Source organism: Drosophila arizonae, chromosome X (genome assembly GCF_054131065.1).
Source record: "Drosophila arizonae isolate 15081-1271.41 chromosome X, UAZ_ARI_1.0, whole genome shotgun sequence".
Classification (NCBI taxonomy): Eukaryota; Metazoa; Arthropoda; class Insecta; order Diptera; family Drosophilidae; genus Drosophila; species Drosophila arizonae.
Genome location: NC_142927.1, coordinates 10,160,242 through 10,188,194, shown reverse-complemented (window position 1 = coordinate 10,188,194; position 27,953 = coordinate 10,160,242). Strand labels below are relative to the sequence as shown.

At 41.4% G+C, this 27,953-nt stretch overlaps 4 protein-coding genes across 8 annotated transcripts; 3 read left to right on the top strand and 1 right to left on the bottom strand.

The window, feature by feature from the left end:
- Positions 1-23: 23 nt before the first annotated feature.
- On the top strand, positions 24-11,139 carry schlank (ceramide synthase schlank). Of its 4 annotated transcripts, none has more exons than XM_089475202.1 (7): positions 24-156; positions 546-1,027; positions 9,051-9,171; positions 9,346-9,567; positions 9,634-9,971; positions 10,043-10,187; positions 10,647-11,139. In XM_089475202.1, the coding sequence occupies exons 2-7, from the start codon at positions 843-845 to the stop codon at positions 10,854-10,856; spliced, it is 1,221 nt and encodes a 406-aa protein (XP_089331328.1). In that variant the 5' UTR covers positions 24-156; positions 546-842; the 3' UTR covers positions 10,857-11,139. The 4 variants fall into 4 exon arrangements, with proteins under 4 accessions (XP_089331328.1, XP_089331327.1, XP_017869955.1 ...); XM_089475201.1 differs by having other exon boundaries at positions 59-376; XM_018014466.2 differs by having other exon boundaries at positions 59-447.
- e(y)3 (PHD finger protein enhancer of yellow 3) lies at positions 11,061-27,953 on the bottom strand. Of its 2 annotated transcripts, XM_089475176.1 has the most exons (13): positions 27,297-27,953; positions 26,205-26,301; positions 21,163-24,183; positions 19,309-20,677; positions 18,919-19,235; positions 17,608-17,705; positions 17,385-17,540; positions 16,856-17,305; positions 16,514-16,789; positions 16,102-16,342; positions 15,790-16,030; positions 15,530-15,718; positions 11,061-15,464 (listed from the first exon to the last, which is right to left on the bottom strand). In XM_089475176.1, exons 3-13 carry the CDS (start codon positions 24,139-24,141, stop codon positions 14,752-14,754), a joined length of 7,029 nt encoding a protein of 2,342 aa, XP_089331302.1. In that variant the 5' UTR covers positions 24,142-24,183; positions 26,205-26,301; positions 27,297-27,953; the 3' UTR covers positions 11,061-14,751. The 2 variants fall into 2 exon arrangements, with proteins under 2 accessions (XP_089331302.1, XP_089331301.1); XM_089475175.1 differs by lacking the exon at positions 26,205-26,301.
- Positions 12,124-16,497, top strand: LOC108618461 (putative phosphatase phospho2). Its single transcript, XM_018014483.2, has 2 exons — positions 12,124-12,941; positions 16,093-16,497. The coding sequence occupies exon 1, from the start codon at positions 12,124-12,126 to the stop codon at positions 12,919-12,921; it is 798 nt and encodes a 265-aa protein (XP_017869972.2). The 3' UTR covers positions 12,922-12,941; positions 16,093-16,497.
- LOC108618457 (uncharacterized) lies at positions 24,720-26,194 on the top strand. The gene is made up of 2 exons (XM_018014479.2): positions 24,720-24,878; positions 24,984-26,194. Exon 2 carries the CDS (start codon positions 24,998-25,000, stop codon positions 25,742-25,744), a length of 747 nt encoding a protein of 248 aa, XP_017869968.1. The 5' UTR covers positions 24,720-24,878; positions 24,984-24,997; the 3' UTR covers positions 25,745-26,194.

Genomic DNA, 27,953 nt, shown 5'->3' with positions numbered 1-27,953 from the left:
ACATCGCTATTCTCATGTAAAGCATAACAGAGTTACTTATTCAGAATAAATCGTCATGTGCCCTCAAGTGCTGGAAACACTAGCTACAGTGTTGGCAATGCTGTCAAGCGGGTAGCAAGAACGAACCATCACACTCAATAATAATATAAATAAGCGGTTCGTGTGTGCGCGCTTCGCATATTCATATATATACATATTAGCATAAATACGTGTATTATTGAAATAATTAATAGAAATCTTTTTGATACGCTTAAAATAAAGTCGTCAACAATTCGTTTATCTCTGTCGATATTTTGTAACTGTATTCTACGCGAAGTTCCAGTTCCAGTTTACTCTGAGTCCGGCGCCGACCACTTCGCTTGTCATTTTCGGCGCGGTTAGTTAGTTCTCAGTACGCGCTGGTGTGCGTGTGTGTATGTGCTCGTGTGTTGCTACTCACAACGCGTGGTATATTTTGTTTAATTTTTTTTATGTTGCTCTACAATGCAATATACACACATATGCACATAAATATATATAGCCAAATATATTTAAAATATATATAGATATAGATATATAACTGACAACGAACATGAAAAAACACTAAACAAAAATAAATCAACAAACACCAATCAAAAGTCAAACCAAAAATCCCTTTAAAAAAAAAAAAAAAAAAAAAAAAAAAAGATAAAAAAGAAACCCAACAGAGGAAGCCGCCTCGTCTATACTCACATACAAATTCCTGTTCAACTGCGGCACAAACAAACAAAAAGAGAAGACCGGAGGAGCCAACACCAGACACAGTAATAAGACAAGAAAAAGTAACAGCAGCAGTAAGAAGAGAGCCGAAGGGAATTTGAAACATGGACATAATCAATAAATTCACCAATGCATTTTGGAGTACGCACATTTGGCTGCCGCCAAATACGACATGGGCAGACATTGCGCCCGGCTCTCGTCCAGATGTTGTGCACGCCGATTATCGGGATTTAATTTGGCCCATTCCATTAGCCGCTGTGGTTATGCTTGTGCGTTACACATTGGAGCGGTAAGCAAAAGAAAAATTTATCCAAATATACACACGTACATGCAAACTTACAGTTATTATCTACAAGCATGTTTGTGTGTACGCCCTTTTTACTTTAGCGTTTTTCCAGCGTCGCCGCAATTCATTAAACTTATGCGGCGTTTTATGTGAGTGTGTGTGTGTGCTGGTTTATTTTACTGTAAATGTTCCCATTGACCGCTTCGCTTTCAAGCACTGGCATTGTGCGGACAGCTACACCACATAGACACAGTCACACCTACACAGGCGCACGCTCCGTTTGTTTGGTTGTGTACGTGTGCATGCTGTGCAATGTACAGTAAGCTGACGTCGTCGCGCGCCGCAACAACACGCATACACATGCATACATGCATATGTATATAAATATGTACACAGTTTTGCTCTTTTAAGCCAAACATAACCTCACGTGGAAACGCCCAACATTGTATGTATTCATATAACTGTATATGTGTTTATGTATTTATGTGTGTGTTTGTGTGAGTATGCGTGTTTGTTGTTGGTTTCCCTTTGGCTTTGTCAACGCCTTGCAACTTTATGTTTTCCTTCATCCACTTCTTCAATTTCAAAAGCAGCGGTGGCGGGCTTAGCGTCGCGTTCCATTGGAATCTCGATTTCCCATAAATATGAGAGCGTTCTGCGGTATTCGTACCGCGCACAGCGCTTACTAATTGTTTAGTTAACAAAGAAATAAAAAATAAAAACTATTTGTTTATACTTGTATGCACTAAACAAATACAAGCATAACAATAACGGCCCGCCGTGCATTTGCTTTACTTGTATAGATAAACACACATACATGAACTCACACACACACGCACACACACACACATTTGGATACAAAATGTACTGCACAGTGGTTAAGAATCATTGAAAATGAGCTTGAAAACCATGTCATAATTTTTTTCTAAATAAATGTCGAATCATGCCTTAATATTTGCACTCTACTAATATAGGCTTGCTAATTTTTGAAATTGCTTGGAAAGTGAAGTTGAAAGCTAATGAAAACTCGCAATAAAATAATTTAGTTAGCGTGCGAGTAGTCGATGAATTGAAGATTGTGTGCGATATTAGTTTTTATTATGCCATGGGAACCCAAGCGATCGCTCATGATAATAGGACACGAATGCCTAACAATCATTACAATGCACTTAGAACATGAGTCATTATCAATAAGTGAGCAACCAATGTAACCAGATTACAGCTGAAATTTGAATTGAAAGGTGAACCAATCGAATGCCAATTAAATGAATAATTCTATAATATAACCATTCATACCATTTGAATTTAGATTTCACTTTTTTATGGCATTTATTCCGTCACTTGGCACACTGTGCAGTAAAGCATTTGACGCTTTTTGGGGCCAATTAACCTTATATTTGCTCTCACACTTGCAACATGTGCGCACGCCTCTGTATATATATATATATATATATATACATGTGTGTGTGTGTGTGTGTGCGTGAGTGAGTTGCGTGCATTTTGCATGTTGTAATTAACATAATTACCAATGTTCATGTGAATTTGCGCTAACAAAGTTTGCACACACATATATACATATACATATAAACACATACATGTGCATATACATACATACGAGTACACATAGATAAATGGGGTCAGGCGCACCTGCAATGTGTTTTACTCCACACTTCCAAAATTTATAGTTCATTTACTTTTTTGTGTGTGTTTGGCCTGCAGTAAATGCTAAAGGCCAACTTCACGGTGTGAAATATTGTGTGGATGTTTCTTATTGAACTACAACTGCATAAGACATAAATGTTTGTCAGGGCTGTTAAGATTTGACGAGGTTTATTTTATTTTTGATTTTTTAGAGTTTCTGAAACTAGAATTGGCTTTCAGGGTCGCCAACAAATTAAGCAAGTGTGTTGTTCATTTATATATACATATGTACATACATATGTGTGTGTGTTTGTATGTGTGGCATCGACAGCTATAGTAACATCAACAACACCTTCTCCACTTCTGCACTCAAACTGGGCATTTGTTGATAAGATTTGTGCGCAAGATTTACGTAAAAATAAAATACAAATTTGATAATGCGCGGTGTTATCACAATTACGTTATAAATACATACAAACATGCGTGTGGGCGGGTGTGTGTACACACCAATGTGCAAGCGTGTTTGTGTGACACACGCTTGAGTCAGTGTGATGTGGAATGACTGTGACTCAGTTCCGTTCCATTCCTGGCAAGTCTGGCTAGATTTTCCAAAATTGGACACACTGGAATGGTATGAGAGAAAAAAACTAACAATACAACAGTAACATTTCCATTCCAAGCAGCATGCACACACATATACTATCTCGATTATTATACGCATATGTATGTATATACATACACATGCATGTACATTCATATGTGCAAATGTGCGAGTGTATAAAAAAAATGTATGCATGCATATACGAATGTATTTATATAGACATACATACATATATTTCTTCTGATTACGTATCAGCCGACCCTCACAATGTGCGGCCAGCCAAGCGCTATATAATTTAAAGTTTTTTTTTTTTCAAAATTGTCCACACACACATATAACTAAATGGATAAATCTAATCAGAATCGAGTCTTCGTGCAGGCGACAATAGCCTGTGTGTGTATATATGTATGTATATACATATAAATGTGTGTAAATTGCAGTTTTCCCATATTCATTTTGCTCATTTCCAAGAATGAAGACACACACACAAATACGGTTGCCATTGTATTGCCTTTTGCCGTTAATCTAAATCCAAACTAGTTTATCGCTGTTGCTGGCGTCGGCCGTTTGGCCAAACCGAAAGGCCAAAAAAAGTGCACGTGCTTTACGCACACAGAAGGTCGCCGGCTTACGCACACATATAGACTCTCATACGCGTGTATGTGTGCTTTGCTTTTAAATACAATATATGTATGCATATATGTTAAATAGTCAATTAACACCGTTGCTGTTTATTATTGTTGTTGCTGCTCCTTCTTCTGCCTCTGCTTTGAAATCAGCTGTTTAGCAACGAGCGATAACGATGGGATTTTGTTTTTGTTTTTGGCGGCAATGATCTTGCTATCGCCTGCTTAACTGCTCGAATGACACTGTCCAAAGCTTATGTTAAAGAGCATGAGTCACCGCTTAATACATGCATATATATATAAATACATATATAATGTGCACACGTACATAAATATGCCGCCTGAATAAGTGTGTTTGTTTTTTACAATATCGCCCAATCGCTTGCGTGTTGAATTATCATCAACAAGCGACTGAGTTGCTTGTACTTTCCGCTCTCACTCTCTTTCTCTCTCTTTGCCGACATTTCGGACTGTAATTTGCCGAAATGGCAACACTCTCTTACATACACACATGCCCACATTTGATGCGTGCTGATAACAGGTGGCAATTACTGCAGTTAATAATTTTTGGACGACATGAAGCTAACATATAGATGTACAAATACATACAAATGAATAAGTATGTAAATATGCACTTGTTCGTTCCTCCTGCTAATACGATTACTACCAGCATATATCGCGAATTGCTAATCGCGTGTTCCGATTCAGAAGCGGTTCTGTTAACTATCGATAAACAAGGAGAGAAACTAAAAGTTGTTAAGACTATCAGCGTTTGAATTGACTGAAAAAGATATATAAACTAATTTATATTTGTGTTAAGTGTGATTAATATATTATATTTATTAAATAAGCCTTAGAATACGAAAACATTGCATACATATGTGTATTAAATTTGATCGTTAATGTCGAAAATTAGGCATCTGCTAACTACGCAAAAGGCAAAATTTACAGCGCTTACAACATACAGTGGCTCCAACGCCAAATCGGACAAGACTATTTATTTATTTCAATAAGTATTTTCTTTAGCAGTAAGTTAAATTTTTACCGTTTTCACATTTTTTCTCAACTCTATTATGTATTAGCCCCCTAAAACAAAAAAAAAATTTTTAATTTCAAATGGCAACATTTTTTTTATTTTAAAAAACTAACAACAAGTCCGATTTTGAGCTTCAACGCCAAATCGGACAAAAGAAAACTTTAATAAAAAATAAGAGAAAAACTTAATATTTAATATTTTGTTGCAAAACCTTTGTTTGCGACAACAGCCTGCAAGCGATTGGGAACTGATTTGACCAACTTTTTGCAGATCTCTGGCTCTATGGAGTCCCAAGCTGCAAGTAATCCCATTTTCAATTGGTCCAGATTGTTATACCGGTTTTGGTAAACTTTCCTCGCCAAAATTTCCCACAGATTTTCTATTACGTTTATATCCGGGCTCTGGGCAGGCGTTTGGATCAATTTGGGACAATTATGGATTAGCCAGAGCCTAGCTAGCATTGAAGTGTGCTTGGGGTCGTTGTCTTGATAGAAAGCAAAGTCTTCAAGTATCCCCAATTTCTCCGCACTCTGCTTAACATTTTTTTTCAAAATATCAAGGTAGCCAAATTTATCGAGTATGCCATCGATAAAGTGCAAATGGCCAACTCCCGCACTCGACATACAGCCCCAAACCATGACTGAACCTCCTCCATGCTTAACAGTGCCTATTGTGTTCTTGGGCTCAAACTCAGTATTTGGTTTACGCCACACATACACCTTACCATCGGACCCATGCAAATTAAATTTACTTTCATCAGTAAACAACACCTTTAAATAAGATAATTAGCAAAAAAAGAAAGGTATTTAATATGATATACAACCAACTAACATGATTCCAAAAGTCATCCGTTTTTAGCAAGTACTCTTTCGCGAATTTTACCCTAAACGCTTTGTTCTTAGGGCTAATATAAGGCTTTTTTTGGGCAACTCGGCCATGCAAATCATACCGATGCAAAGTATTGCGCACTGTGTTATCACACACATCCTTTCCAAAGTTTGTTTTTAATGACATCCTTAGTTCCTTTGCGGTTTTAAAGGGATCAACCTTAATTTCCCTTATAATCGACCGCTCCTCCCTTGAGTTTAATCGCTTTCTTTTTCCCTCCTGGCTTTTGTTAATCAATCTTCCATCTTCCCGAAACCTTTTTATGATATCATGGACGGTAGATTTGCTTCTTCCGACCAGCTCTGCTATTTCTCTAACAGTTTTGCCATCAAAATGCAGTTTTAATATTATTTGGCGTGCCTCAACACCAGTTTGCTTCCCACGTGGAGCCATTTCGCAAAAATAATTTGTGTTACTGTACGCCTATGAGCTTGAGAACATAACGAAACGCAATAAGCAAAACAAAAACGAAAATCTCCGCCAAATAACGGATATTTTTCTTGCAGTTTTCTTTTGTCCGATTTGGCGTTGAAGCTCAAAATCGGACTTGTTGTTAGTTTTTTAAAATAAAAAAAATGTTGCCATTTGAAATTAAAAAATTTTTTTTTTGTTTTAGGGGGCTAATACATAATAGATTTGAGAAAAAATGTGAAAACGGTAAAAAGTTAACTTACTGCTAAAGAAAATACTTATTGAAATAAATAAATAGTCTTGTCCGATTTGGCGTTGGAACCACTGTATGTATGCACACGCGCGCATGCAGTGTATAATGTACGTAACTGTAATTACATGCACGCATATCATCCTACACTATTTTCATTACATCGATGTCAAATTATAAATGTTTTTTTTTTTTGTTTTGTGTAAACGCTTATGCTATATTTCACCTTCTCTCCTGCTCTTTCAACTTGGCTTCTGAAATGAATTCATATAGATTTGCTAGGCTTCACGCCTGCATCGTCTTTACAACTATTTAAATATCACAATTGCCCAAGCCTAATCATGACCGATGCGGATTTGGCCAGCTGGCGAGGCGCTAGCGCATGACAGTTATTATCCAGTTTCTATCAGGGTGTAACGTTGGTGCAATGCTGATGCAAATTATAGAGCGTGCAGTTCAAACAGTGGCGCCACCTATCGTTCATTGCAGACTTTCATGGTCATCAGAGGAAGCGGTTGCTTGCTCCTCCTATAATTTTGCTTATTTATTTATTTTTATTTCGCTTTTGCTTTCAATTGACTTTGTTACTTATTATTATTCTTATGGCTTCCATATTTCTGTTGTTTATTTATTTATTAACTTTTTTTGTTTCGATGGTCTGCGACACGCGTTTAGGGTGCGCTTCCTACTATATGTGGGCATTACAAATTCTAAACTTGTCACAGCCCATGCTGTATGCATTTATATAGAAGACCCGCTTACATACATATAAATTACATATTTATGCGGGCTCAAATTAATATGGAAACAAAAATCAAATACGTAAATCGAATCGATCGGGCATACATACCAAATGTGCAACGCCTGACAGCACTGAGAACACATCTGGCAACACCTACATCTATATCTTTAATTAGGCTTGCTGACTAGGTTCAGTTAGGTTAAACAGCGTAGCGTAAGCTTAAGTCAACTAGACGGCATGTAATTTGCTATATCTTTGTGGTCTGACACTCGTTCACGATGTGAAATGTGAGTATATTGGTTTTATAATTAATATATACGTTAGTATTTGATGAATACCTACTTAAAGACGTGGCTAGGAATTTGAAATAGAATTATATAAATGGGTATAAATAATTATATATATTTTTGATGGTGCTTGGAATGTGAATGAGTATTATGCAGTCGTTCTTAGAATTCTGTCTCTGCTTTGGGTTTCATAATGTCAAATCAAATCGAATTACGTTTATCATTATAATTAACATCAATTTTCTTTGGGGTGTAATCAATGTGATGACCTATTGGCTGGTTGTCAAAAAGCATGTAACAATATACATATATATATATATATTGTATGTATGTATATATATAATTGTGTATGTTGCTATACATATATAGCTTCCTTAATTTGATTCTTTCTTTGGGCATGTGCTATGCACACAAAAATCAAGAATTCAATTGATTTAAAATGCCAGACGCGCGCGCTGAAACAGAAAGAGATAGAATGCGAGTGAGAGAGGGTGAGTGGGTGACGGATGGAGTGAGGGGAGAGGGTGACGGGGTGGTGTCAGTCATATTTTCGATTTCATTTAGCAAATGAACTTCCGATAAGCGTAAGCCATGGAGCTGCGCCTATGCTGCTAGGCCAATTACTTATGCATGGGATGCCTGGGACAACACTACTGGCTTTGTACAGTGTTGCCATGCTTCACACGTGCCAGACAGACGGACAGGACCGATGAACAGATGGACAGACAGATGAGAGAGACGACAATTCCCGGCCCTTCCCATATGTAGATGTATTTCGATATGGAATTTCAAATAGATGGCAAAAAAAAAATTTCCGCGTTCTGTACGCCAAAATGAAGTTCTTTCACTGCTTCTGCCTCTGCTTTTGCGCATATAAATGGAATGTATTTATTTTGTTTTGGCGCTGTTGCCAAAGTTCAGTCAGTTTAATGCTCACTAGAACTACGTCTGGAATTTCCAAATGAAATCTCAATTGTTTTACTTCTTCGTTATTTTCGTTGAGCTATGTCCATTGCGCATACGAAATGAAATGTAAAGTGGTGCAGCGTTGCCAAACTTCACAGTTTGAATGTGTTTATGTATATGTATTAGATTGTACTCTCATCAAACTGATTTGCCTTCATCACTTAATTATTGTTGATTAGTTTATTTTCCTTTCTTATCCTATGGCTGCCGATCAGCGTTTGGCAGTCATCGAAAGATATTTTATATTCGAAAAGCTGATATAATTTGGTCGATAAGCAAATCAATATATTATCTGTAATTTTAAATGCGCGAAATGTTTAAGGACTAGAAGAGCCTGAAAGAAATGGTTCATAAAAAATAAACTTTATTTCTTGGATATCTTACGTTTCCTCAATTATGTTCTATTTTCTAATTTATAGGATACGTATTAGCCCATTAAGTTTATTACCTTGACTACGCAATCTCTAGCTGTTCCCGATTATGAGTCATATTCCTAATCAATTAGCGCGCAATAAATACCTCTGTTATAATATCTAATCAATATATATATATATATATATTTCGTATATATTTTACAGCTTTTGGATATCGCCAATCGGCAAATCGCTAGGCATACGAAGCTCTAGACCTAAGAAAGCAGCAAATGTTCCTACATTAGAGTCAGCATATGCGAAATCTTCGCATTTGGATCATAAATGTGTGAGTAGATCTCGATTTTGTAGATTAAATTTGAGAGACTGTCAATCAGCATTCATTCATTCAATTAATCAATAAACCAATCAGTTTTTTTAAGAACATCATTTTGATCTTCAGTAAAGAGTCAATCATGATACATCAATCACTATAATTAAATGTACTTTCTTCATCTAATAGCTGGCTCCGCTGGCCAAGCAGACAGACATGACCGAGCGTCAGATCGAACGCTGGTGGCGCCTGCGTCGGGCACAGGACAAGCCATCGACATTAGTCAAGTTCTGCGAAAATACATGGCGATGCATCTACTATCTATATAGCTTTATATTCGGTGTAATTGTGCTGTGGGATAAGCCCTGGTTCTGGGACGTGAAGAGCTGCTGGTATGGCTATCCACATCAGGTGAGTGTCTGTTGGCATTTCCTCACTCAGTCACTCACTCACTCATTTATTCACAATATTTTGCAGTCTGTTAGCAACGATATCTGGTGGTATTATATGATATCGATGTCCTTCTATTGGTCACTGACCGCCACACAGTTTTTCGATGTGAAACGCAAAGATTTTTGGCAAATGTTCATACATCACATGGTTACACTGCTTCTCATGTCCCTAAGTTGGGTATGCAATCTGCATCGTGTCGGCTCCCTGGTGCTGGTCGTGCACGATTGTGCCGATATATTCCTGGAGGCTGCTAAACTGACCAAATATGCCAACTACCAAAAGGTCTGTGATGCGATCTTTGCCATCTTCACAGTTGTCTGGATTGTCACACGCCTGGGATTCTATCCGCGCATTATCTACAGGTAACAATTAATTTGTCTAATCGATTAAGAACTATCGCTTATTAACAATATTTTCTGTTTAACCTTGACAGCTCCTCTGTGGAAGCGCCGCAAATTCTGCCCATGTTCCCAGCCTATTATATATTTAATTCGTTGCTATTAATGCTGCTGGTGCTGCACATCATTTGGACCTATATGATTCTAAAGATTGTAGTCGACTCTTTGCAGAAGGGTCTGGTAAGTTATATGCATCCAAATTCACGTCAAGGCTAGAAGATATAGCTAGAAATAGAAATCCATCTGTACATATGTAGCAATAGTTAAATAAATACTCATTGAAATTCACGTTAAGTAGAAGCTGTGACGTCAAACTAATACCATTTCAAATTATTGTTTTGGCCAACACTGCGCAAGAAAGATCGCTGGCGCTTGTGTTGGGCAAGAGTTGTGATGTCAGTCATGGCATTCTTATTGCGCAGGCAGCGCTGCGTAACATAGAAAAGCATTTTAACAGCGCGTGCAGCAATGCTGAGAAAGTTAAGCTCAGATAGAGAGAGAGAGAGAGGGAGACAGAAAGAGTTTTAGATATCAAATAAAGAAGTTATATATGTAAACATATTTACATGACATACTCTTTGAATACCATTGCTTGGCTTTAATTCATTTCTTTTGATTTCTATATTCGTCCAATTACAGATGTCCGGCGATATACGTTCCAGTGATAGTGAGGATCTCACAGATAGTTCAGGCAATGTGCGCGTTGCTAATGGCTCGACGCGCACAAAACCCAAATCTGGCAACTCTACGTTAACAGCAACAACAGCTGGCGGTGGGGTTGCCCAACGTAAGAGAGGAGGCAACACTAGTAATAATCACACGGGCGATGCAACGACAGCGGCAAAGTAAACAAATATCGCATTGTTGCCTGGATATGTAAGCGAGAGAGAGAGAGAGAGTGAGGTGGATTGGAAGTGGCAGCAGTGCTAATCGACAACTGTAAAATGAGGATCAACAGAGAGGGAATGAAAAACAACAGAAAAACAAAAGCAAACACAAAAACCAAACCAGTTCAGAACGTTTTTATGTTAATTATTATTTTTATATTTTATAAAAAAATATTTTTTAACTGAAAAAAAAAGAAAAAATTTGAATAAATGCGAGAAAAAAACGCAATTAGAAATTCAAATTATTTAACATGTGTCCAACTAACGCGACAATTATTATTTAGAGAGTTTTGTGTTAAACCAAAAAAACAAAAACAAACAAAAAAACAGTTATTATTTTTTTTATATGTAGTTTAGGCAAGGGCAAGAAATGGTTATACAAATTACCGTTATTGTAAATGACAACAACAAGAAAACACCAAAACAAATTTGGATAATGATAAAGAAGATGCAGTAAATATATAAAAGATTTAAAATTCGCTACGAATTCACGCTTAGACAACAAAACAATTTAAAACCGAATAATAAATACATTTAAATGCTATTGTAAATATTTTAATTGTACGTTTCCCAAGTAAAAAATAATAAAAATACAACAAAATAACTAAATAAATGTATGTACGCCAAAAAATAAAATTATTTTTATCTGATGGCAAGGTCTTGTTTGTGCAAGTTAATTCAGTGTTCCGTTGAAATGCCAGGCAAACAGTAAATCGCAACAGCTTGAGGTAAGAGAGAACCAAATATATTCCGCTGCTTGCTTCCAGGGGCGATCATGGTGAGCTATTGGAGTTCGTTTTCAAACATGGCGAATTTCCAGTGCATACTTTTACAGCTGAGCACCGGTTGAGTGAGCAGTGCTGCAAAAAATTCGGCTGTGTGATAAAATATGTACGTTGATCCTTAATTATGTAAAGCAAGCATAAATATATTATTGACGATATATGTAAATCAAATATGTATACATATATTAATTGCTTGTTGGAGATGCATCAAACTTCATGCTCGCATACATATGGACATACAGCATAGTTGTTGCCAAAGCGAGACGGAAAATCAATCGCCAGCATTGTCAGGCACGAGAATGAGCAAAACAGAACTTTGCACGGTACTCTTCTAAATTCAGTTGTGTTTGCCTTTAGCTTTGCTTTCATCTGCTCATTTATTTTATTTTAACTATTTATTTTGTTTAACAGATGTGAAATTTCAATATATATATACACACAAATATGCTATTTGGGTCTCTAGCACGTTTGCCTAGTCTCTGGCGCCGCTTTGGCAGCCAGCCCAAGGATCGTGTGCTGGTCACCTTTGACTTCGACAAGACGATCATTGAGGAGGACTCGTATGTGGCGCTTTTTCGCCTGCTGTCACCCCAGCACCAGCACACGGAGCACCTTCAGACGCTAATCGACGGCAGCCGATGGCTAGAGTATTTAGAACATTTGCTCCGGCTGCTGCAGAGGGAGCAGCATTTGTCGTCTATACAGATCGCTCAATCTATACGGAAATTGAAGCCGATGCCAGGAATCTTGCATCTGCTGCGTCGCCTGGAACAATGTGAGACCGTGGATCTGTGCATCTTGAGCGATGCGAATAGCTTCTTCATCAAGGAGTGGCTAGCAGCGCACGGCTTGGAGTGCAGCTTCCGAGCAGGCATCTATACAAACCCGGCCTGCGTGATGCCCGAGAGTCAGCATCTAGTCGTGGTGCCATACGAGCACCAAACGCACTGCGACTACTGTCCGGAGAACCTATGTAAAGGTGGCGTCATGGACATGCTCATTGGGTCTCAAAGCAATGGCGACAAGCCATACGGTAGCTTAATTTACGTCGGCGACAGTTGCAACGATCTGTGTGCTATACGTCGTTTGAGTACGGCGGATACTGCGTGCATACGGTGCGGCGAAGAGCTGCATGCGAAGCTTCCGGCGTATCGCAAAGAGCTCAACTGCCAGATGATTCATTGGTGGGATGGCCATGACCTGGAGCACCAGCTGGCCAAGCACCGGCATTTGCATTGGTAAATGGAGAGAAATTCTTGTTGGTAAGGCAAAATTATTAATGCTGCTGTTTTATTCGACTTATAATATGTTTTGTATGCATACATGTATATATATATAGATATATATTATTTATATATATATATATGTAGTTATACACTTACAAGTATATATATATATATATATATATATACTTGTAAGTGTATAGCTATGTATTTGTATAGTAATTCACTTATTAGGGACTTATTGCATAAAATTCAATGGAAAATTGGATTTTGATCAAACTTTCTTTCGATTCGTTTTTAAGTAGACGAAATTGCAATTTGCAATGCGTTACGTTACGCTACGTAACACAGCGATACGCTAACGTGTTAAATATTTGCCTGTTAGCGTTGCCACCACGTTTTATTTTTCATTTGTGGTCGTTTAAATTCCTCTTTTACAGTTACTTAAATAATAATTCATTTTGTTGTTGCTTGTGCTTAACTTTTTTCATTTCATTAAATATACGGGTATTTTGTTTGTGTGTGTGTGTATGTATGTGTGGGTGCACGTTAGCATAAATTACATGTATAATACAATCTTAAGCCTAATTAAATAGTAAATTGTTGTTGTTGTCAAACAAAAAAAAAGTTTAATATATATGTGCATATGTAAGAAGACACTACTTATATGTACACACATACACAGCTGCATATGTATACATGCACTCACACATGCATACATATGCGTGTGTATTCTGCGCTTAACTAATTTACATGGCTAACTTACAGTTTAGACAAAAATAGTATTTTAGAATTACGTACATACAAAATTTAAACAAACCAATAAAAAAATGAAGTTTCGGCCCAATTCATTTATTACATATTTGTTATTGTTTTTTTTTTCATTTATTTTAATTTTAATTTTTAGCTTATTTAGTTGTATAGTACAAGTTTTTTAGGCTAACGACGTTCATAGAGACATAATTGTTGTTTTCCTTTTGTTGTTTTTGCTTTGATAGATGCAATATATCTATAAATATATATTTTTGCATATTTCACAAAACACAAATTATTAAAAAAAAAATACACATTATCCGTTGTCTTAACGGTAAAGGCTGCTATGTGTGTGTGATGAATGAGGAACAGAGAAAGTGAGAGCGAGAGAGAGACTAACGTAAAAGTATTTGCAACGGTAAATACGTTGCAAGCAGTGTTGGAAAATAATTGATCGCTGCACAGTGGGTCAAAATTGTGGCAAACGAATTTTAAAATTAATAATAAAATACAATTAACTAAAATGCAGCTAATTAATATGTGCAGTAGGCGTATTGGATTGGTAGTGGTGTGTGTGTGTGTGTGTGTATTTTGACTTATTGGCTAATTTAAACAAAACTCAACTTAGGCATAAACATACAATTGTTCTTGATCATTTTTCTTGTCATGTGTGTGTGTGTATGTGTGTATGTAAATGTATGTGTGTATATATATGTGTGTACATAACAATATTTCTTCACTTTTCGCTTAAGTAACATAATTGTGGGCATATTTAAATCAACTTATATTTATGAATATATAAAAACAATTAAAAATAAAACAAAAAAAAAATAATTAATTAATTTATATATATATATTGTGTAATATAAACATACGCCCGCAGACATGTACAAAAATTAGCTTATTATTTGTTGTTTAATACTATGCACGTGTGTGTGGGGGTGTGTGGTGGGTGGAGCTGGATTAGGAAGGGTTTGGTGGAGTAGGAGTTGGTGGCGACGGTGGCGGAGGTGGGTGGGTCGAGTGGTCGGCTGCGACCCGCGCTTTACTACAAGTCCGTTAAAGTGCGCTTGGCACAATAACGTATGACCCCCACTCAGGCAACAACCGGAGGTGGAGCTATGCCAATTGTTGTTGTTGCTGTTGTCGTGACAGCTGCTGCTGCTGCTTGTGTTGATGCTGTAGTTGTAGCTGTTGCTGTTGTTGCTGCTGCTGCCACTGAGTTGGAGTTGTTGCTGTTGTTGCTGGCGGGCGTTGTTGTTATAATTGTTGCTGCTGTTGCTTCCTCATTGCTGCCGCTATGCATTGTCGCCATATCGTGGCTTCTATGCAGCAACAACTGTTGCTGCGTTGGCAGTCGTTGCCTGCCAGCAGCGTTAGCCTCCAGCTGTTTGCTATTATTAAAATTATGATTATTATTGTTGTTGTTGTTGCTACTGCTGCTGCTGCTATTGCTGGGGCTCAGCGCTGCAGCGGCTGCCTCCATTGTTGCAGCGCCACCATTCGACTGCAATTGCAGCTGCAACTGTTCACAATTGCTGCTGCTGCTGTTGGGCGTCGTTATCCTTTTGGTGGGCTTGGCGCGTGCGCAAGGCACGCAAAGCATGCCGCAATGTTCGCGCAAATTGGTGATGTGATCGATGCGATACTCGTTCTGCCATTTAACCTTTTTGTGCTTCACGGCGGGCTTTGCTTGGCTGCCATTGCCACTGGGTGACAACAAATCGGGCTGCTGCACTTGAGGCAGTCCCTCGGGCCGTGTGGCGCCACAGCGCATACAAATCGAACAGCGTTCACAGCTCCAGCGACCTAAAGTAGAATTGATAGCCAAATTAGTATTAATACACTTCATACATTAAAAATTCCAGACTTACCCTCGGGCACCGTCTTAATACCCAGGCAGTAAATGTGATAGCCACGATCGCACTGCTCACAGTAGAGCATCTTCCCGGGCTGTTGGCTGCTGCGGCATTTGATGCAGCACTTGCACTCGGCGCATTGCCAATTGTAGTTGCGCACACGTCCGACCATACGCTGCGGCATCTCAATGCAGCTAGGATGCACTGATGATGTTGATGAATGGCAAAAGTTCGATCAGATTGAATTCACTCTCCAATATTTCTAACCATCTTACCTTTACGGCGACAGCTGTAGCAGCGTATAAATGCCTCGGGCCTATTTCGTGCATTCCGATGCTGACTGCGCTGGCAGACGCCGCAGTTGTGCGATGACAATCGTGCATCCTTCTCGCGCTGCTTTATCATCTCAGTTTCGCTGGCGGTGTTTATGGAGCTGTTGTCACTGCTGCAGCTGCTGCAGCGGCTGCTGTAACTGCTGGCGCTGCTGCAGCTGCTGTCGCTGTCCGCTTCGCTGTCCTGTTTGTAAAACAATTCAAATGTGCATTAGTTATAGCTACAACAATTTGTATGTTTGCCAGTTTACTTACAGATTCGCTACTACTGGAGCCGCTGCTGCTGCTGCTGCTTGCGCTGGCATAGCAGAGGCTGCTGGGTTTGGCCGGATCATTGCTGCGCTGCTGACGCGAACGCTGACTGCGCCGCACCGCTGCTGTCTGTAACTTGCTCAGCGACGCTTTCACACTGTCCTGCAGCAGCTGTTGCTCATCCTGCTCCTGCTCGTCTCGCTGCTGTTGCGACAACTCGAGGACAGTATTCAGGGGATAAGCTCTGCACAGAAAAGGAAAAGTTAATTAGTTTCTGATTTGCATTTATTTAGACTAAATTGGTATAGCCTATATATTTATTCAGATATATCCTCTTGTTAAATAAAATATTCACCTAAAATTTCTCAAATAAAAAAATAAAAAAACATAAATCGAAAATTCATCTTATTCTTACCTTAGTTCCGCGGGCGTTAGCTTTCGATAGCTGGACGAAAATTGGCCTGGCACCAGGGCCAGTGGATAGGCATGATCGGGCTGTTGGAACGCTTCATCGTAGGCACGCGGACCGAGCAGTTGCGGCGGCGTTGGCATATTCTCTGCCTGCGCTGCGGCAAGCACTGTGTCCGTAATAGATCGATGCAACGCAGTAGAGCTGGCTGCTGAGTGCTGCACGGGAAAATTCATGGTGAACGTTTGCAGATCCAAACAGGCGACACGTTCCTCCTTCCGCCTGCAACAAAAACGAAGTAGTTGAAATTCACTCAAGTTGCGTGCTACAAAAAGTATCCGCACTTACGTTTTATTAAAGTACACATTCCATTTGCTGGCCGAGAGCATTGCGCGATCGCGTGCCTGCAGGCCACGCCCAGTGCCAACGGTGAGGCCGAGCGCCTTCTGTTTGGCCTCGATTTCGCGCAGATGCTTTTGCCTAATATACTCTTTGTACTCCTCGTACTTGTCATAGAAATCGGCATACATAATGTCCAGTATATCGGATGCCCAGACGGCCGTAATGCCGAGATCGCACATCTTCTCGCTGACGAGACCCTTCTCCTGCAGCCAATTGCGCTCCTCCATATCGACAGCGCGTCGCGGCAAATCGGGATATTTACGCTTAAAGCTCGTGATGCCCAAATAGAGAGCGACCTGCTCCTGGATCATGAACGTATCACGATTCTTGGACGGGCAACAGCCCTTGGGTGGAGGCCAGTCATATTCCGCAATGCTTGACGCACTGAATTCCGTGCTGCAAGAGAGGCACAGAGAAGGATTATGAATGAGAATGAATACTTTCGAGTTGCGAATTCAAATTTCAGTTCACTTACTCTTCAGCCACACAAATTTCCATCTTCTTCTTCTTGGGTCGCTTAAGCGCCGAGCTGATTATCGCATCCACCGATTGGCCCTGGTTGGAGTCCATTAGGCTAACGTTGCTCAGCATGGACGATTGCGACTCCTCGTTGTTAAGGAAGTCCGGTTGTCTGCAGCACGATTAGTAAATTAGTTAATGAGCAACGGGAGGATCACACTTTCAAGGGGGAAACTTACTTTTGTGGCGTCAGTGGAGGCTCCATGCTCGTTACCGATTGATTACTGTTATTTAGATCAGCACTCATGCGTGTGTCCTCTTCAAAGACCTGTGGCGACTGCAAAAACATGAAACAAGCCCAACAACAACGATTAACCCTAAGAAGCGTCATTATTTCTTTAAAATAAATTAAATTAACAATTTTTTAAAATTCTATTTATTTTAATTTTTGTTTTGTTTTTATTTCTTTTATTTTATTTTATTTTATTTTATTTTAATTTTCTATTTTATTTTTTAAATTTATTTTGTTTGTTGCGCTGCCGGCAGCGCCAATTCGAGAGAGCAACACAAGAGAGCGTTGCGCTGCGCTATGCTGTATGTGTGTTTGTGTAACAGCGTTGCCAGCATACAGAAGAATATAACAAAAAAATGAAACCAAACGGTCTGCATGGGGAAGCGCACATGCTAAGCTTGCTCTCACTCTCTTTCTCTATCTCTCGCTCTTGCCCTCTTCGCGACGCAGCAGGTGTGGTGAAGTTTGCCTCACTTGCCGCTCGGCCCAAAGCATTGCTACACCAATCGAAAGCAAGAGCGAATAAAAAACCAAAAGAGAGAGAAAAATAACAACAATTTGCAGCTGATTAAAATCACAGGTGAAGAGACGAACAACGAGCTGCTGTTGCATCGCTGCTAACTTCGGTCGCGTGCTGCTCTTGTTGGTGGTGTTGTTGTTGTAGTTACTATTGTTATTGTTGTAATCGTATGCATTTTTGGTAGTAGTTGGCAATGAATACAGCGCGCGCGCGCCTTTGATTTTAATTACGACATAGAACACTGTTTGCGTGTGTGTGTGTCCGAGTATAAATACATATGTATATACATATATATAAATATATATATGAGTGTATGTGGGTGTGCATACTCTTGTCTATTGATGTGTGAGTACGCTTTACGTAATAAAACATAAACAAGTTGCATTGAAATGCAATATATAGTATAAAGAAGAGTAAAAGCAAATTATAGAAATATATGTATATTAAATATGAATATATACATAAATATACACACGCCCCCACATAGACACAGAAAGAGACAACGCGGCATCCTTTAAATGAATCATATCAAGCCAACTTTCTGGCGTACGATGAATTCACAATGCCCTTAAAATAATATGTACATATTCCAATCATTATTCCAATTTGGGCATTAATAATAAATTTCCCAATTAATATTTCCCAATATTATTTAGTCAAATTGGGCCTTAATAATGTCCCCAGCTATCTAAAAATGGCCCACAAAACATGTCCATCCAGCATTCCCCTTACACTTACCGGACTAAAGAAGCCCTTGAGTCGTTCCGGATCCGGCTGATGCTTAAGTCCACCCACGCAGCGCGGCCGACTGAGGGCAATGGCTTTGGCAACGGCGCTGGCGCCGCGACTCATGCGCGGGACTCGCGGCTGTGCGTTGTTCGCATTATTTCGATTGGCCGAGTTGCCGCCACTGTTGCTGCGTGCTGAGCCGCCGCCGGCGCCTCTGCCGCGTCCACGTCCGCGGCCGCGCGTTGGTGTCGATGGCGCTGCCTGCACTGCTGCTGCTGGATTGGTGCCGAAGGCGCTCAAAGGATTGCACAATGCGGAGGACTCATCTAGGGAGAGAAAGAGCGAGAGAAAGTTTTGATTAAAGAGCGATGCAGTTGGGGCACATAAGAGCTCCCTTACCTCCAGAGTTATCCAATGCGCTGTAGTTGTCCTCATCGTGCGATTCATGTTGGCTGCCACCGCTGATGCTGTTCGTGTTGCTGTTGTTGTTATTGTTGTTGTTGCGCAGCTGCTGTGTGGCAGTTATTGAGGAAAAGTCGTTGGGCTGAAAGATCACATCCGGCAGCGGATCGGATGAGGATAATATGGTTGTTGGCGGCAACATGGAGCAGTTGTTGCTGCCACCGCCGCTATTGCTGTTGCTACTATTCACAGCTGTGCCGGCGGCAATAGTTGCTGCTGCTGCCGTTGTGGTTGTTGTTGTCGCCATTGCGCTGCCATTGCTAGTGGACGAGGAGGACGAGCACATGGTTAGATCAATCTGAGCCGCCAGAGCATAGGCCATGCTATTGTTGTTGCTCTTGCTGTCGTTGCTCAGCTCCGTTTCTCGGTCGAGGCGTGGCATCAGTCCAACTGGATATTCTGTTGCTGCTGCAGCTGTTGTTGTTGTTGTTGTTGTTGTTGCTGCTGCTGCTTCTGCTGCTTCAGCCGCCGCCGCCGCCGCTACAGCTGCTGCTGCTGCTGCAGCAGCCACAGCGGCTTTGCTTTGACGCTTGCGCGTTGCCTTTGCTGGAGTTCCAACAGTTGCCGTTCCCGTTCCTGCTCCAGTTCCAGTTGCTGTTGCAGCTGCTGCTGTACTGCGTCGTGTGGCACGTAACAGTCGCTGCTTTATGCAACGTCCCGGCGTTTCAATTGCTGACAGGCGTTGCTGCATTTCCTGTAGTTGCTGCTCCTGGTGCGTGGCATCCAACTCCTCCATCTCATGCAACAGCTGCTGCTGCACCTTCAAGCTATGATTCAGCTCCGAAGCAACCATATCGATGGCCAGTCGCTTGTGCAGCAGCTGCACGCGCCGCGACTTGCTGCTGGACTCCATCAGCTCAGCTGCGGCGGCGGCTGCTTTCGCTGGCGTCAATTCGTTGGCATTGCGCTTGGGTCTGCCGCGCCGCTTGCCAGTGCCGCCAGGCGTGGGCAGTGGTGACGACAGCTGCTTGCGACAGACCGCAGCCGCCACAAGGAATTCCTGCGCCAGCTGCAGACTGCCATTGCTGTGGGCGTGGTCGCTCACTGTTGGTGTCCCTGGCAGCGGCAACTGTTGCTGCGGCTCCTCAAGCTCCGTATTTAGTATGCGCTCGTGCTTCTGCTTGCGACTGCGATGTGTTGGCTGTTGCTGCTGCTGATGCTCGGGTGTTGTTGTTGTTGTTGCTGCTGTCGTTGGCGCTACTGCTACTGGACTGACAGCAACTGTTGCTGCTGTGTCATTGCTGCAGTTGTGCGTCTGTTGATCATTTTCATTGTTGTCCAGGCGCCGCTGTTTATTCGGCGGCAACTAAAAATCACAAAAATAAACGATAAGAAATCGATTACTCAAATTGTTTCGAAATTTATGAACCAGTTCATGAGCCATGTGTAATCTATATATGAAATATCTGAAAATCAGTATTTTATTCAAAATAAGTCGATACTTATCGATATTGAGCAAATGTTACAGATATCAATTCTGTAAAAAATCGAATTAAATTATTTGTATTTTTATTCGAGATAAAACTAAATCGATATATTATCGATGTTGGCGGAATACCGCTAAAAACAATTTGTTTAAATTGATAATTCATATATCATTTTCGAATCGTCGATTTGATTATATCGATAACAATATTCGCATTTATCGATAAGTAGGTAAATGGAGTAAAAATGCTTTGGTCTGCAGCCTCATTCATCAATATGTCTATGGAATCTCAAATGTTGCCTACCAAATATTATACGCACACACACACACACACAGATATTATTTTTCTATTATAGTTCACTTACGCCACTGGGAGATTCTGCATCTGTCTGTAGGTGTTGCTGATGCTGTTGCTGTCGCTTCAAATGATTCTCATTGTTGTTGAGTTGCTGCTGCTGCTGTTGCTGTTGATTGTCGGGCTTATGATTTGGATTCAGACTGAGATTTAGATTCAAATGGTTCAGATGATTGCTTAGTTGCTGCTGCTGCTGCTGCTGATGCTGTGGCGGTGGCGTTGGTGATGGCGGCGTCTGTTCCGTCTCGTAGGCACTTTGCATATAGGAGGGCGTCAATTGCGGATGTGGGCTGCCCTCGGGCGTGTCCAATATCTCAATCGAATCGATTATCGGCTCTGCTCCGCGAGCAATAGTTGCTGCTGCAGCAGCACTTGCTGCTGCTGCTGTTGTTGTTGTTGTTGTTGTTACTGCTGCTCCATTTGCCATTAAACGTTCCGTTAGCTGTGGATATTTTGCAGCAGATGTTGAATTGTTGCCGCTGCCGCTGCTGCTGCTGTTGCTGAAGCTCTTCGGCGGCGCTGTTAGCTGGCTGAGCAATATATTGGAGTTGGGTGAGGCGGGATTGCTGGTGCCGCTGCTCTTGTTGTTGTTGTTGCTGCTACTATTGTTGGGGGTGGTGATTGCTTCCTGCATCTGCAAGCACTCGAGCAGCAGGCGATTCTGTGGTCTGCTAACAGCTGTTGCTGTCGCATAGCTATTGCCCTGAGTAGTGCTGCTGCTGCTGCTGTTGTTGCTGCCGATGCTGATGCTGCTGCTGCTGTTGTTGACATGCGCCGGCGAGGAACCCGGCGAAGGCGATGAAGTCAAATCAACCATATCCACAATATTATGTTGTTGTTGCTGTTTTGTTAGTTGCAATTGCTGTTGCTGTTTCGTTAGTTGCAATTGCTGTTGCTGCGGCACAATGCCATTGCTGCTCTGCGCTGGTGGCAAATTGTGAAACATTTTTGGATCATGCTCCTTGGACAACGCATCATCAATGTCCATATCGTCAGAATTGCGACGCAGCTCATCCGTTTCGCCATCAGCAACAGTTGCTGCTGCTGCTGCAGCTGCAGCTGTTGTGTTGCTGTCGCCGCCATTGGTGAGCGTTAGCTTGGAAGTTAGCACCTTCTCTTCGAGCACAGCGCGCACCTTGTGCTTGGGCGAGCAAAGATTCTTGATGGTCAGCTTAAGCAGAGGCTGTTGCTGTTGCTGCTGCTGCTGTTCGTTGCTGCTGTTGCCCGTCTTAATGGTGAGCTTGGGCACCAACTGTTGCTGTTGCTGCTGCTGTTCATCATCGTCGAGCTCAATGGACTTGGTCTTGATAGTTAGCTTGGGTATGGACTGCGCATTCTTTGCATCATGCGTCATGATCACCGTGTGCTGCGGCAACTGTTGTTGCTGCTGCTGCTGCTGCAACAGCAGTTGCTCCTGGTTGCCCGTTTTGATGGTTAGCTTTGGTATTTGTTGTTGTTGTTGCTGCTGCGGGTGCGCGTGCGGGTGAGGATGCTGTTGCTGCTCCTCGCTGCTAATGCAGCTGCTGCCCGCATGCGTTGTCTTGATCATCAGCTTAGGCACCGTGGGCTGCTGCTGATGCTGCAGTTGCTCGCTGGCCGAGGAAAAGGAGCTGGCAGATGAGCTGGACGCAGACGCCGGGGACAGACTGCAGCTGATGAGCTGCGTTTCGCTGCCGCCATTGCCCTCCAATTTGGTGGTTTTGATGGTTAGCTTGGGCACTGCACCGCCGCCGGCAGCAGCAGCAACGGCAGCAGCTGCTGCTGCAATTGCATTCACCGACTTCAGCGGGCTGTGACAATTGCTGGACTCCACAGCGGCGGCGGCAGCGGCAGCGGCAGCAGCAGCAGCAACTGATGCATCGGGCATCTTAATAATGAGCTTCGGCACCACGCTACTGTCCCGTTCCTCGTTGGCGGCTCGTATTGTTAGCTTGGGCACGATGTGGGGCAGCTGCTCCTCGTCGGCGCACGAGGAGGAGGAGCAGGACGAGGATGCATCTGAATTGTTGGACATATTATCTTGTGCTTTGATTGGCCTAATTGTTAGCTTAGGCACAGTGCCCTGCTGTCCCATTGCATTCGTTGCTGTTGTTGCTGCTGCGGCTGCAGCAGTTGTGGCTGTTGTCGTTGGCAACTGTGTGGGCAATTGTATGCGCAGCGGCTCGACGCGTCGCTCATCGTTGCCCGCCTGAGATTCGCTTGTGCTGCTGCTGCCGTGCTTGGAGAGCTTAAGTATTAGCTTGTGACTGCTGCCACCGCCGCCGCCGCCGCTGCTGCTCTTGTTGTTGCTGCTGCTGTTATTCTCCTCGCCATTCACATCTAAAGCTGTGGCGGCCATTGTTGTTGTTGTTGTTGTTGCTGCTGCTGCGGCTGCTGTTGCCGTTGGTCCACTGCTGTTGTTGCTGCTGCTGCTGGGGCTATATGGCAGCTGCGCATCGTCGCGCAGTCTGTGCTGCGGCGGCGATGCTGTGGTGCTGGTTATTTGACCCACCAACTGATGCTGTTCGTGCAGCGATTGCTGCTGCTGCTGCTGAAGGTGTTGCTGTTGTTGCTGCTGCAGGTGCTGCTGTTGTTGATGATGATGATGTTGCTGCTGTTGTTGGCGCTGCGTTGCTGCTGCTGCTGTCGACACATTCAATTGTTGTTGGTGTTGCTGTGACGATGTAGAGCTAACTACCTGCTGCTCCTCTTCCTCCAACTGTTGCTGCTGTTGTTGGATGATGATGATGCTGCTGCTGCTGCTACTGTTGCTGGTTGTTGTTGTGGCTGCTACTGTCGTCGTTATGCCGGACTTGCAGTTTGTGGAACCTACACTAGAATTCGAATTGGAACTGGAACGTGGACTGACGCTGGCACTGGAGCTGGAGCTGGCGCTGTTAATGTTGCTGCTGCTCGTGGAGCTGTTGCTGGAGCAGAGGGGTGTTGCTGCCAGGCTAACTGAAGATGATGTTGCTGCTACCTGTACCTGTTGCTGGCGTAAATCATTCATTGCTTTATTCCTTTATCCGCACCAAAAGCAATTTCCTTTTGCCTAAAAAGAAATTTAAAACAAATGCAAAATTTAGTATGAAGCAAATTTGAAGCCTTATGAATAAATATTATAATATAAGAGAGGCGTTCAATCAGTTTTCTGCTAGGCGCTAAATTTATCAATACTTGTGCACATTTACAACAATTAGTCGTTTCTAAATATTGCATAAAACTCTATTTCTATCACAGTTTAGAGTTGTGCAGATGAATATTTTGTATTTCATTATTATTTATTTATTTTTGTCACTAACTTTTGCTTGATATTCTTTACAACAATTTCTGGTCGAGTTGCGGATATCCCAACAAAAACAACAATATAAACTGCACCAACGATAGAGATGTGCAATGCAACAGACTATCGACTAAAGATGGGAAATTAAACTAAACACGAATTGCACGAGTTCCTGCAACCAACGAGAGACAGAGAAGAGAGAGGGAGAGAGACAGAGAGAAGAGAGACAATAAATAAGATTATTTAGCTATTCAGTAAATGTATTATTACTAAATAAAAAACATATGTAAATATCTACGAAAACAATCAATTACTCAAACTTTATTTGAATCTGATTAGCCTTTGAAAAATTGTTCCGTTATTTTCAATTTTTATTTATTTATATTTAGATCTAAAGTGTACCGAATAAATTAAATCAAATTCAGACTCTGGACGTAGCCATTAGATCAAAATTAGTGTTTAAGGTATAAAGAAAAGAAAAAAAAAACTAAAAAATAAAATATATATATACATATATATTATTTTTGTTTTGATATTATTTTGTTTTTGAGAGACTTTTTGGTTTTCAGAAAATTTTATTTTGATGTTGCTGCAGTCGATATTCGCACCACTTTGGCAGCCAGTGAAAGACCAATTGGGCCTATTCCGTGCATTGGCAACTGGTGGTCGGATTCCGGGTACAAATCTAATATTGATGCCAGTCGCTGCCGGTAAATGTCGCTTTGGATTTATGGAACATTTTATGATGGCATTAGCTGGCGCTTGGCTGCTGTTTTGTGTCATCTACCGCGAGCTGAAGGATGTGAAGCCAACGAAAAGACAACAACAACACCAGCAGCCATGTAGCATGTGCTGCATTGCATGGAACGAAAAGGATACGGATACGGATACGGAAACGACAATCACGACGACCACGACAACAACAACAATTACAACAACGACCACGGCGGACACTGGCACATCCAGCCCAACTGAGGATACTGCCAACCAGACGGATGAGAATGAGGAAACAATCGATGGTCAGTTGATGATCGATACAGATGGAGTGTTGGGTGACGGGACGGAAGCGATATTCTATTGGGGATGTCATCAACTGCATAGGCCAGAGCCGATATTTCGATTTACACGATTACAGTTGGAGAAAATGTTGCGTATGGATCAGGATGAAAGCGATGATGATTACGAAGACGATTCTGATGATGATATTGTTCCAGATAGCGATGACAAGGTTGATGATAGTCAGAGCAATAGCAATAGGGATAAGGAGGACAAAAATTTAGATAACTATGAAAGCATCAATGAAAAGCAAACAAATATCCGATATCAATAGCTCCAGCCGCAGCCAGAAAATATCAGGTGCCTTTAGCTGCAAGTTGTCTGCATATGTATGTATCGTCGTCATGATGATGATGTATGTATGTCTATGCGTGCGTCTCACATTCAGCGCATTCCATTAAAAGAGGAGGTGTATGGTTACAGAATATGGGGAAGTAATAGCATAGTAATAGTAATAAGAATCACAGTATTAAGAGTAAGCGCATTTTTGCAACAGAAAAGGAGAACGAACTCAGCTGCACGCTCTCGCATACGCCGAAAGATAAACACACGCATGCGAACAAACACACACACTCATATATAGGCAACAACACGCAGTACGCAACAACAGCACAGCACTAAATTTGTTGATATTTGACAGAGATTTTTCGATCAGTTTTTTTTTTAAATTATATGCTATTATTTAAGTAATTGTAATTAATAAATAATGCGTATATCGAAACTATATCACTTACTTTCTTTCCTTCTCTTTCTGCTCTCTCTTAAAATTTTAAGTGTGTATGCATGCCTGTGCGTTGCACCGTTACTTCAAAGTACCGCCTCTGTGATTGGCTATTAAATAAACAATTTACATCAACTAGCGGCAATTATATGGACTAATCCGCACACACATGCGAGAGTGTGTATATGTATTGTTTTGTTTTCATTTTACTCTTGCAATCTCGCTATTCACGTCAAGTAACAGTAACTTAAGTATCACACATACAGAAAGTCGCCGGTAACCAAACATAGGAGAACAAAAAATAAACGCAATTTGCTTATTGTTTGTTATTTATAGAAATAACACCAAGAGAGGGAAAAATGATCGATGGAAATACTTTAGTGCATGAAATTTGTTCTTGAAAATGCCGCGTAAACAGTAACGTAATGAGACGCTGAAAAAACAACAACAACATCGACAGCAAAAATAACACTAACGTTGTTAATAATACGCTGCGTAAGCGTTGAAACATGCGCGGCACACAGCTGTCTGTCGCGAGCAGCAGAAATTGAGAAAACCGCGCCACATTGGTACGCACTACTACAACAACAACTGGCAGCGGCTACGACGTGGTGTATGTGTTGGCAACACTGCTAAATTCACCAGGGCCCGAGACAGAAATTCACCACAGCACGGTACACACACATCCGAACCGATACCAACATGAGAGGCAATCGCCCGTGCCGCTGCATGGAGAAAATACATACATACTCGTGCACAATGTACAGACACATGCACAAATACACACACACACACACACGCACATGTACTTTTATACGTGCATCTACATCATTGACCCCCGCGCAACTGACGACAACGGCGCCTATGCAACAACAAAAATGAACAGCGTCAGAGGCAACAACAAATCCGAGCGCAACGCGCCTAAGGCAATGCAAAAAAAAATCACAAAATGAAATAAAACTAGCAAGAAAAGAGTGAAAAAGATAGAGAGAGAGCAAAAACACATTTTAAAAACTCTGCTACATAGTAAAAGACGCCGAAAACCGATCCAACAACAACAGCAGGCAGCCTGGCTGGCTGGCAGGCAGGCAGGCAATAAACTCACCATGCGGCAAAACGTCAGACAAAAGAAGATGGAGTAGAAGTTGAGCGCCTTCTCTTTGCATGCAATTCGCGTGTATATTGGTGTGCGCGTGTCTTTGTCGATGTGTGTTAAGACATGGAACATGTTTTGTTTTTATTTGCACAATTTGTAAACATTTCGTTGCACTTTTTCGTTATATTTATTTAATATACAAAAAAAACATTGTCGTACACATTGATGAGACTGTAGTCGGTACAAATTACCCGTACTTGTACTCGTCTCGCACACAAACATACAGCACACACCGCACACAACCATACACACTACACACTACACACACATATAGCACACACGCACAGCACACTACACCAACAAGCGCAGCGCTCGGTTGTCCCACTTTCCGTGTATTGGTTTCGTACACTTTTCCACGCACTTTTTAACGATTGAACAGCAGCAGACGACGACGCATAAATTTGTTATAAAAAAAATAGCGTTTATTGTTAACTGTTTCAACTGATCATACGAACATACGCAATTTTAATTCGGCGCGCACCTATCGTTTTAACAATTCATTATTAAATGTATGCTCTGCTCGCTGTCTGACAGTGTTTTTTCTTTTTCGCTTGGAATATAACACTACCGTACTCGTCACGACAAAATGGAAATGAAGATTTAGGG

Bases quoted from the DNA above. Each gene is read 5' to 3' on its own strand.
- schlank (XM_089475202.1), top strand. From the start codon at position 843: ATGGACATAATCAATAAATTCACCAATGCATTTTGGAGTACGCACATT. The intron at 1,028-9,050 runs GTAAGCAAAAGA...TATATTTTACAG, and splicing joins GTGCGTTACACATTGGAGCG to CTTTTGGATATCGCCAATCG. The intron at 9,172-9,345 runs GTGAGTAGATCT...TTCATCTAATAG, and splicing joins CGCATTTGGATCATAAATGT to CTGGCTCCGCTGGCCAAGCA.
- LOC108618461 (XM_018014483.2), top strand. From the start codon at position 12,124: ATGCTATTTGGGTCTCTAGCACGTTTGCCTAGTCTCTGGCGCCGCTTT.
- LOC108618457 (XM_018014479.2), top strand. From the start codon at position 24,998: ATGTTGCTGCAGTCGATATTCGCACCACTTTGGCAGCCAGTGAAAGAC.